This window comes from Cucumis melo, chromosome 2 (genome assembly GCF_025177605.1).
Source record: "Cucumis melo cultivar AY chromosome 2, USDA_Cmelo_AY_1.0, whole genome shotgun sequence".
NCBI classification, from domain to species: Eukaryota; Viridiplantae; Streptophyta; class Magnoliopsida; order Cucurbitales; family Cucurbitaceae; genus Cucumis; species Cucumis melo.
The window spans coordinates 18,308,466-18,325,076 of NC_066858.1; the positions used below are offsets into that span (position 1 = coordinate 18,308,466).

Consider the following 16,611-nt stretch of genomic DNA (forward strand, 5'->3'; position numbering starts at 1 on the left):
ACAATGGCAATGGTTATTATTAAAATTATTGTGTTTGTAGAAAATTCGTAAATTGTTGAATTTTGATTGATGACTTAGAACCACTTCTGACACTTTGCCTTTGCGAAAAGGGAATAGCATAATTGCAAAACAACTTTATAATTTAATTAATTTCTTTTGACTACTAATATATTTGGGTTTAAGAAGCAAACTAATAAATCTTCGAAGACAAATATAGAGATGTTTTTCAACTAACTGATTTTGTTGTTTTGTAATTCAAATAGTAAAGATTTGTTTTCTTTGAGTAGTTTGATTATTTTTTTTGGAGTTAATTTCAAAGGCAGAGCATGAATTCTTGAATTTCTTGTAGTATTTATGAATCCCTCTTTCCTCTGATTATCTTTAGACATTATTTCTTTCCTTACTATTTTACTTTCTTTTTCAACATTTTATTTCTTTTGTGTCAAAGCATGCAAACAAGATTCGACTATTTCTTGGTTACCGTCGGTTGCAAATTTTGATGAGGTCTTTATTTTGCTCAATTGAATTATTGTGCTTAGTTTCTTTTGAAAATTGATACTTAGATTCCATTCATTATATACAGCTTACTGGTGATATAGATAATAGATATGATATCATACCCTCTCAATTTATATATGTATATCATGTGGAATTCATCCCTATAAACATTTATTTATTGTTATTAAAATAAAATGGTAAAGCAAAATAATCGATTGTAAAGATGTCCACATGACAAGCGATGAGATGCGACTCTTCATCTTCACCCCTATCCTCACGATTTATTTTATTTTTTGTTTTTGATAAATAAGATATATATCCAAACATGTATAAAGAGTGTAACAAAGCTTTTAAATATTAATCGTGTACTTTTTTACATAATTTAAATTAGGTAGATCGTGTATAAAGAATCTTGAAAAAATTTTACATCGTTTAGATTATGCACCCTACGATTGTGTAAAAAAACAATCGTCTATAAAAGGATTAAAAAAATTTTGTTTAGACAAATGTAAACGATCGTTTACAAAAAAAAAATCTTGAAAAAATAAGTCAAATCTAAATGACTTTGTGATAGAATTGAAAAGTAAAAATGATAAAATATATAATTGGTGTTGTTGGTGACCTAATTGATGAGACATTTTTTTATCTTTTATTACGGGAAGGTGGACTTTTATCATTTTCGAAATTGTTATTAATAAATATTTTGTTTATATTTTTGAGAAGGGAATGCGAAAAAAGAAAATAATCCCCACTCGTTTTTATCATTCCCGGGTACGGGAGGGACTTGCGATCACGGGTCTTCCAGCAACTGCAGTGACCAGTTCCTTGCTAGCTGCTGTGAACAATGACTTCCAGGTTATCCAACGGATCAACTTTCTTCTTTTCTTCTTCTCAAGTTTTGAATATTTGCTTATTTTTTTCCATTTTTTTTCCTTACAATCAGGCGATTGAGAGTTTTCAAGCGATGGATGACATCCCAAGGCATACAATGCAGCGATGCTCTTCAATTCACGGATACCCCCGACAATGGAATCTCCGTCAAAGCCTTGTGCGATTTACGGGAGGGTGATGTTGTTGCAAACGTTCCTAAACTTGCTTGCCTCACCGTCAAGACCACCAGTGCCTCTTCCATTATAGAAGAAGTCGGTTTGGGTGGCTATCTGGGGCTTTCGGTTGCTCTCATGTATGAGAGAAGTTTAGGGGAGAACTCTAATTGGGCTGGCTATCTCCAGCTTCTGCCTGATGAAGAATGCGTGCCCTTGCTTTGGTCTCTGCAAGATGTAGACCAGTTTCTTTGTGGAACTGAGCTACACAGGGTAAGTCCACTTCCTTTTTCTCTGTTTCTTTAAGTTCATGCATGGAGTTGTTAATTAAAGGAATTAGTTTTGTTGAAATTTGTAATTGCAACTCTCTGAAGTGACTGTGTTATTTACTCATTTGTTGAACCCAAAGAGAATATATTTTCTTAATCTGGATGTTATTGGCATATCACACCCTTTTACCTGCATCAACTGATTTTTCTCTCACCTGCCCCCTCCCTTATAAGACAATTGCTTCCATTTTCTATTTTCTCTTCCTTTCAATAAATTTGATTAACTTACTTTATTCTGCTTCCCGTTGGACTTGTGGAGGTGAGTAATGTAAAGGTACCCGTTTATCTACTCTGTTGAAGTAATTTATCCTCTTTTTTACCCTCGAAGTAGGAGTAGCCATATAGTAACTTTTAGAGATCAACTTTCATGTTATTGAGGAGTCTTGTGCACATCTACTATTAGTAGATGGTTAGTGTAAGTAGTGAGGAGCTTGTGGATCTCAAGCTCAATTGGATATCTTATCGATTATTCAGGGTTTATGAGACTCCCTGCGTCTCAACTATAGCCAAAGGGAGCACGTTTCTTAGATGATTAGCAAGAACCTTAGCCAAAATCTTATAGTAACTCATTATGAGACTAATAGGTCTGAACTCCCTCACTCTACTGTCATTTTCCTTCTTAGGGAGTGGAAAAAACTAAAAAAAAATAAAAAAAAGACTACACTCAACAGTAAACCAACTTCTCAAGATTACCAAAAAAAAAAAAAAAGACTACAACAAATATACCTGACATATAATAACTACCTCAACACTCTAAGCACAGGTTGTCAGGTTTCGTAATTCAAACTAAACGACTTTCCAATTCAAAAACATACTTCCGAACTCTATGGCTATTAGGGCCTTGGTAAATATTTAGGATAAGAGTATGCTTTTCCTTGTGACCATATGTTTATTGATTATAAAAAAATGCTTAAGCTAATTAAATATCTTGACGATAATTCAGGGTTTAGTGTAAGTAGTGAGGAGCTTGTGGATTCTTAGGCAATTGGAACATGTTGATGATAATTCTGAGGTTTCCTTCACATATGATTTTGATACCTATTTCAAAAGGTGAAGTTGATAAAGTAAATAAGTCACCCATTATTCCTTCCAAATTATCTTCTTTGATTGGAAAATTTAGTTTGTAATTGAAATCAATACCACCTCGTTCTTCATTGAAGTGGTTTTGTCCAAAGGAACTAACGTTGAGGAACTATCCTGATCTTTGAGACTAAGCCTTACCGTTTTTCTTTAAAGAAGTTATGTTTTCTATATTAGTTTTCAAGCCGGGAAGTGGCAACTAAATAGCTTCAGCATTTGGCTGGCTGTTTCTCAATTCTTCCATACACTCCTGCTCTAAGGAAGTGCAGTGAATTTTTTTGGGGGGGAGGTGGAATGTTTTTATTGATGGACTATGCTTTGCCATCACTAGGTCGTTTCTCAAAGGCGTCTAATTCCAAATTTATGTAACTTCAATAAGCTGTCTCTCACGAGATAATTGTTGGGGAAAAATCTTCCTATTCCAAACAGGAAGATGGATGAGGTTAAGTTCTCTCTCTCCCTTTTTTCCTCTCTTCTCCCCCTTCCATTTGGTCTGTTCCCTTCAATCCATCTTCCCCGACAAATTATCCAGCGACCATGTGCTCCACCTCCACTCTCGGGCATCACCTCCAACATTTCTTTAGCAGCCTTCTCGACTGTTAGATACAATGGAAGTTGTAAACTGTAGGTTTTTTTATTCATACTATTGTGCTTGGATGGAGAACAAGCGAGTCCACTTAGAAGACGTTGAAGCTCGGATCATCTTGGTTATTTCAGAGAGTCAGTTGAAATGGTATTCTAACGTCTTAGCAGAGCTTATCAGGGGTTTAGAGGATTGCTCCTTTTAGAGATTTGGAGAGTTAGACCGCGACAGATTGAAGCTATCCAAATTCATGGCTGACAATTGTTGGATTATTTGCTATGGTTTTTGGTCGGCCTTAGGTGGACGACCAACCATTAGGGTATCCTCAGGGGAAGCCAAAAAGGGGATTTTGACTTCATTGATGGACTATGCTTTGCCATCACTGGAAGTCACTTGAACCTTCTTTACTTCTATTAGGTCCTTTCTCAAAGGCACTCTAATTCCAAACTCATGTAACACAAAACTTACTTCTTCAATAAGCTGTCTCCAACGAGATAATTGTTGGGGAAAAATCTTCCTCATTCCAAATAGGAAGACGGATGGGGTAAGTTCTCTCTCTCCCTTTCTTCCTCTCTTCTCCTCCCTTCTGTTCGTTCTGTTCCCTTCAACCCATCTTCCCCGACAAATTATCCGACGACCATGTACTCCACCTCCACCCTTGGACATCACCTCCAACATTTCTTCGACAACCTTATGACGTTTTTTTAGTTACGATTCAGCTTCTCGACTGTTAAATATAATGGAAGATGTAAGTTGTCCGGTTCTTCATTCGTACTACTTCGCTTGGATGGAGAACAAACGAGTCCACGTAGAATATGTTAAAGCTCAGATCATCTTGGTTATTTCAGAGAGTCAGTTGAAATGGTTTTCTGACGCCTTAGCAGAGCTTATCAGAGGTTCAGAGCATTGCTTCTTCTAGAGATTTGGAGAGTTTGACTGCGGCAGATTGAAGCTATCCAAATTCAGGGCTGACGTTTATTGGATTCTTTGCTGTGATTTTTGGTTGGCCTCAGGTGGACGATCAACCATTAGGGTATCCTCAAGGGAAGCCAAAAGGGGTGGTTGTCATCCCTTCAGATAATGGAAAGTTCCTTTCGAATTTGGAGAACAATTGGTTCTTAAGCCACAACTCAACGTCTCAATACCCTCCTTCAAATTAGAGCTCAAGTTATTCCGAAAGTTAAAAATCTAGACAACTCAGTTTGTAAGTGGAAAAAAAGAAGATAGAGTATCAGTTGGGAGAAAAAAAGAGCTTTAATGCCCCTGTTTTGAAAACAGTCTTACAGAACCAGCAAACCCCTGTTTTGGCACCAGTAAAACAGAGCTACTTACATTAAAAAAAAAAAAAAAAATAGACCACATGCTATTTGGTTCACAAGAAAGCTTAAGTTTTAAAGGAAGATTTCAATAGCATATGGGTTGTTTCTAGACTTTTTGTGTATAACGAGTGGAAGGATATCATTGAACTCTTGGAGGAACATTTTCAAATCAACATCAGCCTCAATCTCCTGTTCGAGGATGGTTAGTATTAGTGGACTTGGCCCAAGAAAGGATATAACCTAATTTTCTTTCCTTTTTTATTACAAGCTTATTGTTCATTAATTCTTCCTATTGTATTCTTTGTTAAAATGAGAAAATAATAAGAAAGTCAAATTGTGGTTTTTCTTTCGGTACTCGGGTTTCCACGTAACTTGGTATCTATTCACTTTACCACTTTTAATATGATATCAGAGCAGGGTATAGAGAAAACCCTAGACATGAACATTGATGGAACCCAAACAGAGACCAACCACGAGACAGCCGCTGCCGTTGCCGTTGCAATCAACGTTGCCACTATGGAAAAATTGCTCCACCAGCTTCGAAGTCGCCGCACGATCACAATCACTCTCAGAGCTAGCCGCGCCGCCTAGTGGAGAGAACCAGCTGCACGAGCCACATTCTTTTGCCCACGTGCCATTGCTGCCAGGTGCGTATCCCCACGTGCCTCTGCAGTTTAGCCAGCCTACTCCTAACCGCGGTCCTCTGTCCAGTCGCAACACCCTCTTAGTCAGCCGCACTTCCAAGCGGTGCCACCACCCTTGTTTCACATGCTGCCTCCTTTTCAAGCACTGTTGCTGGGTTCGATAAGTCAACTACTGAGTTCATCGATAATTCCACTCTCTTGTACTTCTGCAGCTTGGAGTTCTATCAGCTCAAACTCTTCTACTGCATCTTCAAATACTTTTAACTCGTCAGCTTCATTTTGTACTAACAGGACTTAAAGTTCTCGCTGATCCTTAACCTTACACTGATGACCTATGGTGTATCGTTCATCACAGCGGAAACATAATCCTTTCTCTCTTTCCGCTTTGAATCCAATGTTAGATAACGCTTGAACATGCCCTCCTTTTGAACTTCGGCTTGATTCACACCTTGCAACGTAATCGTCCGCGTCGGAACTAGTTTAACTGCCTTTGGTATTTCCTTCGTTGCGGTCGGTAGAATTCCTTTAAGATTGTTCACCACGTTCACTCATTTATTTTTTTCAATGATTGTGTCCGTTTCTCCTTTCTTCTCCGTCGTTTCAAACCAAACCACTTCTCTATTTTTTACTCTTTGGGTCACTTTCATCATATTCACAAGCCCAACGGGCTCCCAGCGTTCTACCTCAGCCCTAACCTATCCTATGCCCTATGGTACAAACCTATTCATGAATGTATTCTCCAAAATTTCATCATACAAATGAGGCAACGGTGCAACAAGCTTATTGAAAAGATTTATATTTTCTTCTATAGTTGATTCTTGTTTAATCACAAGAAATTGGCTACATGCCGTCCCTTGCTCAGGAGATTGGAACTATTGCAGTAGTCGCATCTGTAATCCTTTCATTGCAGTAGTCGCATCTGTAATCCTTTCCAATCGAAAAATGGCTCTTGGTCCTCCTTTGCACGGTACTAGTCCAAAGCCGCTTCTTTGAAACTTATAACCACTATAGTCAATTTCTCCTCCTCCATTAGTTTATGAATTTGAAAGTATCTATCGACCCGGAATAAGTAGGAATCAAGATCAGTGCGATTGAAAATTGACATCTCTACTTTCTTGAATTTGCTCCATTCCAATGTTGCATCTCCCGCTCCAGATCATGCAACTTCGTTCGTAATTATTGAAAGGAGAGAAAAGAGCACACATCAATTACGTGGAAACTTGAGTACTGGGAGAAAAACCACGATATCTTGTTGTTATTATTTTCTAATGAATTTTACAATAGGTACAATGAGGGATAATAAATAGAATACAGAAGGGAATAAAGAAAAGGAAAAAATTTAGGAATTAGAGAAAATATTCCCATAATCTTTCCATAAATACCCTAATGGCCAAGCCCACTAATTCTAACAGTAATTGCAATCGTTTCTGTTAGTGTTTCCTTCTCATTCTTACTTCCGCTTGATTTGCCTCGTTCATTATTCAAAGGTGTATTAGATCGCAATTGCACGATCTCAGACAAGAGATTCGTCAACAACTTCTTCATTTCTTCGAAACTACATTGTTGACCATCGACTTGTTCATTCAATCGTTCCACGCTCTTCGATAAGGATGCCATGGATTCCTCCTTCTTTGATAGTTTCTGAATTTCCACACTAATCATCGAAATTTCGACTTTGTTTTGCGTCAGTCTTCTCCTCCAATTGTTTCTACGCCATATTGAGTGCTTTTCTGAGGTTTGATTGCTCTGATACTGATATGAAAGGTATTGATCTTTATTGTAGTAGTAATGGATCGAACAGTAGAATAACTAGGGCACAATCACAAACGATCGTTCCTAATGACCTATCCCTCACTCTCGAGAAGATACTTTCCAATGTCTAACTAACTCAATGCACTTCGAGAATATTTATACTATTCTCCCGAGTGGTCCCCACGCCTACAATTCCCTTGCCCGTACTAATCTTTCCTCTCCTACTATACTGATGCACTATTGGTTCATTTCCTTGGCACCAAATGTTGTGGGATCTGGCAGGTTGTCCTGTAAGGTTATTACTTGAGGTGCACGTAAGTTGGTCTGGACACTACGAGTATATATATAAAACTATTAAAGCAGGGGGAACATGCCAAAAACAGATTAGCTTCCCTGGCCAAGTCTGTAACCTAACCCCAGTACTGCACCACTATTCTTAATGTCAATTTCCACATCATTAACCAGGAAGACATTCTGATTCAAAAGGGGATTTCAACAATCAAGTTCTCGATTCTTTTAGGCTAAGAGAAGGTGATGATACTCTATATCTTTCTAAGAGGTCAAGGACTGAAGGGTTGTTGAATTTTATATAATAGATCTGTTGAATATTCCAGCCAGAATAATTTAATTGGCGAAAGAAAATACTCGATGTCATATGGCTTTGTTTTCACTTCTTGAAGTATTTTTGTTCATTTTGTATTTGTAGAAATGAAGTTTTCATAATGTAATGAAGCAGTGCATGTGAAGTGGTAATCTATGTAGATGATTTTTCTTACACTTGTAGGCAGACTGTGAAAGAGGACAAGACTCTTATGTATGAGGACTGGAAAGAGAATATCCTGCCTCTTATGATGTCTGCACCTCTGATGTTCAGTCCAGAATTTTTTGGCGTCGAACAATATTTTTCTGCAAGGAGCCTCATTTCGTCTAGATCTTTCGATATTGATGACTTTCATGGGTTTGGAATGGTCCCTTTGGCAGATCTGTAAGTGAATCCATCTTCTATATTGTTATCAATGTATATACTTCCTTACAATTTCTGTTCTGTGCATCGCTTACCTATGGCCAATAGAGTGAGTGAGAGGTACTCAACTTCTCAAAATTCTGGCCAAATAGTAACTCCAAAAAAAGAAACGACAGTTTAAGCCATTGTCTGCACTCTGCCTATTTAAGCCATTAAGGTTCATCACATTTTTCTCTAAATCTTAGTGTCTTCTTAAGAATTCCAATTGAGGCATATATTCTGAAAAGAAAATCCGTCATAGAATCTGTGAACACTAAGACAAAGCTGAGCTGAAACGATCAACCAAAGAAGTTACTTGTTGTGGAAGAGCCTTAACAAGCATATATCCTTAACAGAAAAGCCAAAATTGAATTTGAAAAGGCAACACTAGGAAAAGGCCTTGAGACGAGCTGAGCTGAAACAATATAGCTAAAGAAGTTGCAAGTTGTGGATGAGCCTCAACCGCTTTAACAGCAAGCAATAAACCACAATTATTTTGAATTTGGAGCCAAAAGTGGCTTGAGGATCGTTGGAGAAACTTGACCTTGAAAAATAAAAAGTTTTGATTTCTCACTCTGTCAATTCAATGAATCCAGGTTTAACCACAAGACCAATGCTGAGGATGTACATTTTACCTTGGTGTCTTCTGACGTCGAGTCCGATGATATTACTTCTCAACTAAATGATGTGCATCCATACGACGACGAGTCCAAATGCTGGAATTCTCCTGTTGATAAAGTAGGATCAGATTCTCTTGTAAATGAGGTAAACAATGCAGATGATACCGACTCAAACTCTTCTGATCTCAGAGATGATCCTACAACGCTTGAGATGATTATGGTAAAGAATGTCAAAGCTGGCAATGAGGTTAGAATTCAATCTTTCAATGATTTTGTAATTAGATCTTGTCGATCTCTGTTTATGGTTGGTGGGAAAACATATTCAGTCTAAGGGTGTTTGGAATAACTTTTTCGTTTCCTCTGCTGCACATTAGGTGTTCAATACATATGGGTCTTTGGGAAATGCTGCTTTGCTTCACAGATACGGATTTGCAGAAGCAAATAACCCATATGATATCGTGAACATTGATTTGGAGCTAGTTATCGATTGGTGTTCATCTCTATTTTCCAGGCGATACAGTAAAGCAAGAGTATCATTATGGAGAAAGTTGGAGTATTATGGTTGTGATAATGAAAACATTGAATATTTTGAGATAACATACGATGGGGAACCACAAACTGAACTACTGATATTATTATACATAATGTTGCTATCAGAGGATGCATTTAATCACTTTGATCTAACTATATCAGTTTCTGGGAATTTTAGTGGTGTTATGTTGTATCAAATGGGAAAGAGTATCTGGATTGAAGATTCAAAAATTAGGAAGGATGTTTTGCTTACCAAAGATGTTCGTAAAGCTCTCGTGTCACTTGCAGATATGCGTGAAGCTTTATATGGTTCAAATCATTTAGAAGAAGACCTTGAGACGTTGTCTGGCATACAAGATAATAGGAAGTTATATCATTCTTTGATGTTGCGTGTAAGCGAGAGGACGATCCTGAAGAAACTCAGATCTTATGCTGCTGTGGCTGGTCAGTTATCAACTAGTGAAAGGCGGTCATCTTTGAGGAAGAACACCTGAACAAGTAACTTTTAATTTTTCAGCTCATTATCTCCAAATTTCATTCAGTAGCTTTTGGTTTTTTCACTTGAATTATTCTACTTGTCACAGTGACTCTTTTCTTGGATCTCCAACTTCATTCCTAATTTTATCATTAGTGATGCTAATTTATGGGAGCTGTTAATGTTAAGCCGTGTAGCTACCCTACTTTCAAAAGACAGAAGGCTGAGAGAAGAAAACCTTCCATACATAAATATCTAAACAGTTATTGATTGATTTTTGTTTTAAGAAGCAAAATGTTGTTTTCTCAACATCCTAAACCTCTTTTTTTTTTTTCCTTTAAAAAAAATTTCTTTGGGTAGTTCTTTTTTTTTAAAAAAATAATGAAAGGATTTTATATAAAAATTCTCATTAACGAGAATCAAGAAACAATAAGGTGATATTGTGAAGTTTCTTGAAAGTAATTGTCGCCATGTACTCGAGACAACGCGGAGCGGTCAACGTCTTTAAAAAGGGTTAATTTTAAAAACGAAAAAAAAGTCGTTATTATCATCTTCTTTACGGTGTGGTGTGATTGGATATTGAAATAAAGTAAATAATTTTAAATAAAATAAAAAGTGGTCTGCGAAAAAGAAAACTAGAGTTTAGTTCGGGGTCATTTGTATACGGAGAAGGTGTTAGCACTCTATAATACTCGTTTAGAAAACGTTGATTAGGAAACTTTATGAAATATATATTTACTTTTGAGTTTTAAAAAATAATTTTAAAGAAAAAAAGAAATTATAAATGGTTTAAAAAGCAAAATTTAAGTAAGATTTTAAAAATGCTTATAGTTAAGGTTAAAAATATTTTAAAAACTTCACGAAATTTTTAATGAAGGTCATAGGAATAATGCACCTTGAACCAAATCAAATATACACACAATAAATTAGAGTATGATGTCAATGCATGTATATAATAAAAAAATATAATAATAAATAAAATAAAGAAATAAGAGAAAAAGGAAAGAAGGAGGAAAAAAATTAATAAATGAATAAAATAAAGAAAAGGAAAAAAAATAAAATAGAGGGTGACAGCGAAATTTCCGCCACCATACAAATATAATAATAATAATAATAAAATAATAAATATAATAACAATAATAATAATAAATGTGATAATAATAATAGTAAACTAAAAAAATTATTAGTAAAAGAAACTAAATAAGTAACTTAGTAGAAGATGATGATGATGATTAATAAGTAAACTATAACTGTATTGAATAATTTAATCTATATTTTTTTGTATACCTTTTGTTTATTTATAATGTTCATAAAGGATTTCAATTTTAATATTTATGCATAAGGGTTTGGTTTCGATTCAGTTTTATTTATGCATAAGCAGTGTGATTTCAATTCGGTTTGACATAGATAAACGGTTTGGTTCGGTTTCATATGAGATTTTTTTTGCATTTTTCGTTCGATGCAGTTTTAGCTTCAAACCAAATCGAACCGTGAATATCCCTACATAACGAGGAAAGCCGAGATGAGTCAGGCAAGTGGCGACAGATGTTCTAGCTATCGTATTTGCTGATAGAGTGCATGCATCAGACGAAGTGTCTATAACCCACATAGTTCGGTGGAAAGAAGGGTTGAGGAAGGCCTGGTGGATCACCTCCCTCAAAAGATAAATAAAAGGTTCTGTATCGAGAGACTGAAAGCATTAAGGCAACGACCTTTGCATGAACCACTTATTCGGCTGACACGGAGAAGTGATTAAGTTTAATAGAAATATGTTTTGGGGTGATGGACTGTCCCGAAGAGAAAAAGGTAAAGTTAGAAACGTTCTTGTTACAAGAAGGCACAAAAGACTTGTGGACTCTTTACGCGGTAGGACATGCGAATAAGGTACCGTCATATGGGATGACTGCAAGAAAGCCTTCAAAAATAACTTCTATCCTCATTCCTTCTGTTACACAAAGAGAAGCAAATTCATAAATTTGGTCCAAGGCGACATGATTGTTGTAGAGTGTGAGAAAAGATTTATTAAGTTAGCTAAGTACGACTCATCTTTTGTATCTGATGAGGCAGACTAAGGCAAGTTATTTGAAGAAGGCCTGCAGATTGAAATTAGGGCATCAGTCACTGCCATCATGAATTGGTCTGACTTTTCTAAGATGGTCTAAGCTACTGTAAGGGTTGAAAGATGCATGGCAGATGATAAGGAAAATAAGGTTAAGAAAAAAGACCTAGGCCATTTGGGTTTCAGTGGCTTGAGAGGGGACGAGTGATGCAGCGAGGCCAGGTGACAAGCGGTAGGCATTTAGCAATGGGAAAATTCCAAACTCGTTCTCATAACCCCCATAAACTTCAGGACCAGTTATGGGGGAGGATTCTAGAGGCAACGAAGAGACAAAGGGGGGGTACCTCAGTATGAACGGAGAATGAGCCTCAGTGAAGGCCAGCGAAGGGACAAAATTCGAAATTTGAGGAAAGAAGTAGCCTTCCAAGGAGCTGTTTTAACTACCAACAACTAGGGCATTTTGCCAGAAATTGTCCAAATGTAGGAGCTCAAAGAAACCCATGAACTATGTCACAATTGATCAATCAGCCCTACCGACAAAACAAAGTTGCAGCTGGATTTAGTGGAGTCAGAGGACCTGAAAGGCTTAAGTCGCAAGGAAAAGTTTGCGCTATGACTTGGAGTGAGGCTAGGGACAACCCTCACGTAATCACTCGTTATTGATTTGTAATTCTTCTACTTTTGTATTCTTTGACTCCGGGGCCACACATTCTTTTATTTTCGTATCGCACGCTAAAACCTTAAATCACCAAATAGAACCTCTAGAAAATGTGTTGCTAATTAGTACCCATTGTGGAGAGGTGTTCTTAGTAGAACAAGTGTGCCGAGATTATGAAGTATGTGTTGGGAGTGTCGTAATGAATGTAAAGAAAAAGGAGACATGCGCAACAGAATAAAGGATCAATTTTACTCTAATTACATCTAAACAAATTTAGAAATTAACATGCTTTAACTACTCTAATTAAAATAAAATTAAGGTTAATGGAAAACTTACATTTGTAGCTTCTCAATCTTTATAATCTCTTCACAAACTTAAATTCGGGACCACCACTAGAGTTGACCCGTAATTCTTCGCACTTAGAACCATGTTGTGGGACTCGCTAAGTGAAGTGAAGGAAAATTAGAAAGAAAGATGGAAATTGGAGGAGGAATTAATTAGAGTTGAGATTTTTGGAAGAGAGAAAAAATTTGGTAAATTTTTTGTAAAAACAAAAATACAAATTTAGCCAAATGTCTTTTCAAATTTGAAAAAGAGCCTTTAAATAAGCTAATTACATGTAAAAGTGCATGTAATTAGTAGGGGTGTGAGAATAACCCTTATAACCCTACAACCCGGACTACCCAACCCATATTATATGAGTTCGGATGAGTTAGTTTAAAATGTGGGTTGGGTTGGGTTGAAAATTTTGATATTTTTGGGTTGGTTGGGTCTCGGTTGGAGGGTTGATAAATTCAGGTCAACCTAACCCAACCCGAATTAATAAAATATAATATATATATATATATTTATTTATTTATTTATTTATGTGTTTGAAACTTTGAATTAATGGATGTTTGAAATTTTGAATATACAACAATTTTGAAATTTTTTTAGAAAAAGAACAATTTTGAACTTTATAAACGTTAGAAATTAGGAAAAAAAAAAAACCCAAACCGATTTACACCCCTAGTAATTAGTACACCAAATCTCAACATCTAACATTCCACTAACCATTAGTGGAACTTAGTGGGCTAGGTATCTACATTTCATGTAACCACTCTTCACTAAGTGTTAGTGGGATTATCTAACAAAATATTGGATTTTTCCACTAATTTTAGATCAAAGGCAATATGGTGATTTGACCATTTAAATTAAAGTCAAAAGTCAACATTTTGACTTTTTTATCATTTTATCTATCTTAACTAGTTCTGATCTACTGAGCATAAATCCACATTCATTTTTTCAAAATTCAAATCATATTTGAATATAAAACTGGTCAAACAATGAAAGAAAGATCCTAACCTCTCCTTATATTGTTTGTAATAAATAGTCATTTCAATAACTTACTTATGTTGTTTATAATAAATAATCATTTCAACATTTTATTTGTTTTGTTATAAATAATCATTTTAATTTATCCTTTCAATATTTGTCTCAAAAAATATATAAATTTTATAAAGAATAAAGAAGGGAGAAAGTCACTCATACATGGCCTAAGTGGATAGCAAATTCAACAAAGCCTATTTTAAGTTATAGAATTTGGAAAACCAATCATTACGTGGGTGAATAGTGTTTTGAAAACTCATCTAAAATATTTAACACTATTTGTAACCATTATGCACTCGAATAAAATAGACTTGGTTTTCCAAATTCCATAGCTTAAAAAATATAAGTTGTTTGTAATATGAGAAATAAATGATTTGTAACATTTTGTAAGAAATAAATACATATAATTATTATAAGAAAAAAAAATCCTTTTCAAATTCCATAACAATAACCATGAACGGTCCAAATTTTTAGTATAAATATAGATGCATCCTTTGAGTTAAATTTTCTATCCAAAGTTTTTGTTGCTTTCAAGTTTTATCTACTCATTTTTTGTGCCAACTCAAAAAAAAAAAAAATCGATTTAAGATAATGCCAATATTTACATTTTGTTGTTGTTTCGTAAGTTAATTTTTATTTCCATTTTAAATCTGTTGACTTAATGGAATATTTGCTAATACGAAGTTTGGAACATTTTCAAAATAATTGAAGCCTCAAAAGGAGTGTTATTCATAAAAGAATATAAAACTAAAAAGGGAGAAGTGTTAGATGTATTGAAAATTATTATTGTCAACAATTGAAAGTTATTATTGTCAACAATCATACATATTTGTTAAATTTAATTGTTTATCACTTCATTCTTAATTTTAATCTAATTTTTAATAATATTATTTATTAGGATTTAAATATAGTTTATTTTTTAAGCTCCTCACATTTATTACTTAAAATTATATTTAAACAACAGTTTACTTAATAAACAAAATGTAATATGTTTTCTTTTTGAAGTAACAAAAGTTCAAATTAGTCTGTACAATGACTTGATCAAAAAGTACAATAATGTTATAGAGAAAGGAAAATATAAAAATTCAAATGTTGAAATAAGGAAAAAAACATTGTATATAAAAAAGTATTCATTCAATATTGTTATTTTTTAAATTTACCACTACATACTATTTATTCATTTTAGCACAAATATATTTTAACAAAGTTCTCACATGGAAAGCACATTTTTAGTTATATGGTGTTTTTAAAGAAAGATTTAGAGAAAATACTTAATTTGACTATGAAATTTCACAAATATCCTAAAATAAGATTTTTTTTACTTAATTAGGAATTCACATATTTGTAGGACAATTTTAACTTTATGATTAACATTAATTATATAGATAATTCAAAATTAAGAAGTATATTTGACCTTATTTACATTATATTTATCATTATTGTCTAAACTATAACTTCCTTAATTATGATCTTGATTAATGTAAAATCTTAATTATTAATGAAAAAACGTTACCTTATATAATTTATTTTAAATTATCATCAAATAATATATCTTTGAATATGTAAATAATTTTCAAAATTCTCCTTCTTAATTATTCATCAACCGCATAATTCTTACATCCTCATCTCCATCGTCAACAGTCATTCTTCTCTGTTACATCCGTCGCCTGCTATTTATCCAATTTCTCTAACAATTTTGATACATCCTCCATTGGAAAGTTATCGAATTTCTTCACAAATTCCATCCAGTCATTCTTCATCTCCTTATATTTCATCCATCATCGATTTCGATTCTGTTATTCACATAATCTTAATTTATTTCTCCTTTCGTTCTCCTCACGTATTCGGTTAATTGTCTTCCTTAATTCATTATATTTTTCTGTACTCCATTAAATCATAGTATTTCTAGAACGTTTAGCGTTATATTCCGAAATATTTGTTTTAGACATATATCACTTCATATATATAACAATGCATATATTTATTATTTACAGTATCCCCAAGAAATTTCAATTGTCTGTTATGTGAATTAGTTTATATATACCCCTTCATATATATAATAATATACATAAATTGACATACAGTAATTGACGAATATGATATGTGTTATGTTTTTTTAAGATATATACCGCTTCTTATTTACCAATACATATATATGAACATCTAGTAACCGTAGAATATTATATGTTTTCTTCAAGTAAGCCCGATTCTGTCACCGAAAAATCGCAACATTTTTTCAATTTTGGTACATCCAGTTTCCTTATTCACGTAATCTTATTTCCTCTATCACTGATTTCGATTTCATTCTTCACCGATTCTCAGTTTATTTCGTTTTTTTGTTATCCTCATACTTTTCCTCAATTCCTCATATTTTTTCTTACTCCATTACATCATAGATTTCCTAAAACGTTTTAAACTTCGATTCCGTAATATTTGCATTTAAATATATACCACTTGATATATACAATTTATAAATATATGTTGACATACAGTTTTCAAATAATATGATATATCGATTCTGTTATTTAGTGTATATATCCACCTTCATATATACAATAATACATATAAATTGATATACATTTACCGAAAAATAGGATATGTTAAATTGATTTATGAATAGTATATATGAAATAATACATTGAATATTTT

At 34.2% G+C, this 16,611-nt stretch overlaps 1 protein-coding gene across 3 annotated transcripts; it reads left to right on the forward strand.

Annotated features, from left to right (window-relative positions):
• Window positions 1–1,228: 1,228 nt before the first annotated feature.
• Window positions 1,229–12,851, forward strand: LOC103500998 (uncharacterized). 3 transcript variants are annotated; one of them, XM_051081812.1, is made up of 6 exons: window positions 1,229–1,353; window positions 1,442–1,814; window positions 8,037–8,233; window positions 8,848–9,118; window positions 9,246–9,900; window positions 11,343–12,851. In XM_051081812.1, exons 1-5 carry the CDS (start codon window positions 1,343–1,345, stop codon window positions 9,894–9,896), a joined length of 1,503 nt encoding a protein of 500 aa, XP_050937769.1. In that variant the 5' UTR covers window positions 1,229–1,342; the 3' UTR covers window positions 9,897–9,900; window positions 11,343–12,851. The 3 variants fall into 3 exon arrangements, with proteins under 3 accessions (XP_050937769.1, XP_050937770.1, XP_008462698.1); XM_051081813.1 differs by lacking the exon at window positions 11,343–12,851 and adding an exon at window positions 9,987–10,186; XM_008464476.3 differs by lacking the exon at window positions 11,343–12,851 and having other exon boundaries at window positions 9,246–10,186.
• Window positions 12,852–16,611: the final 3,760 nt, after the last annotated feature.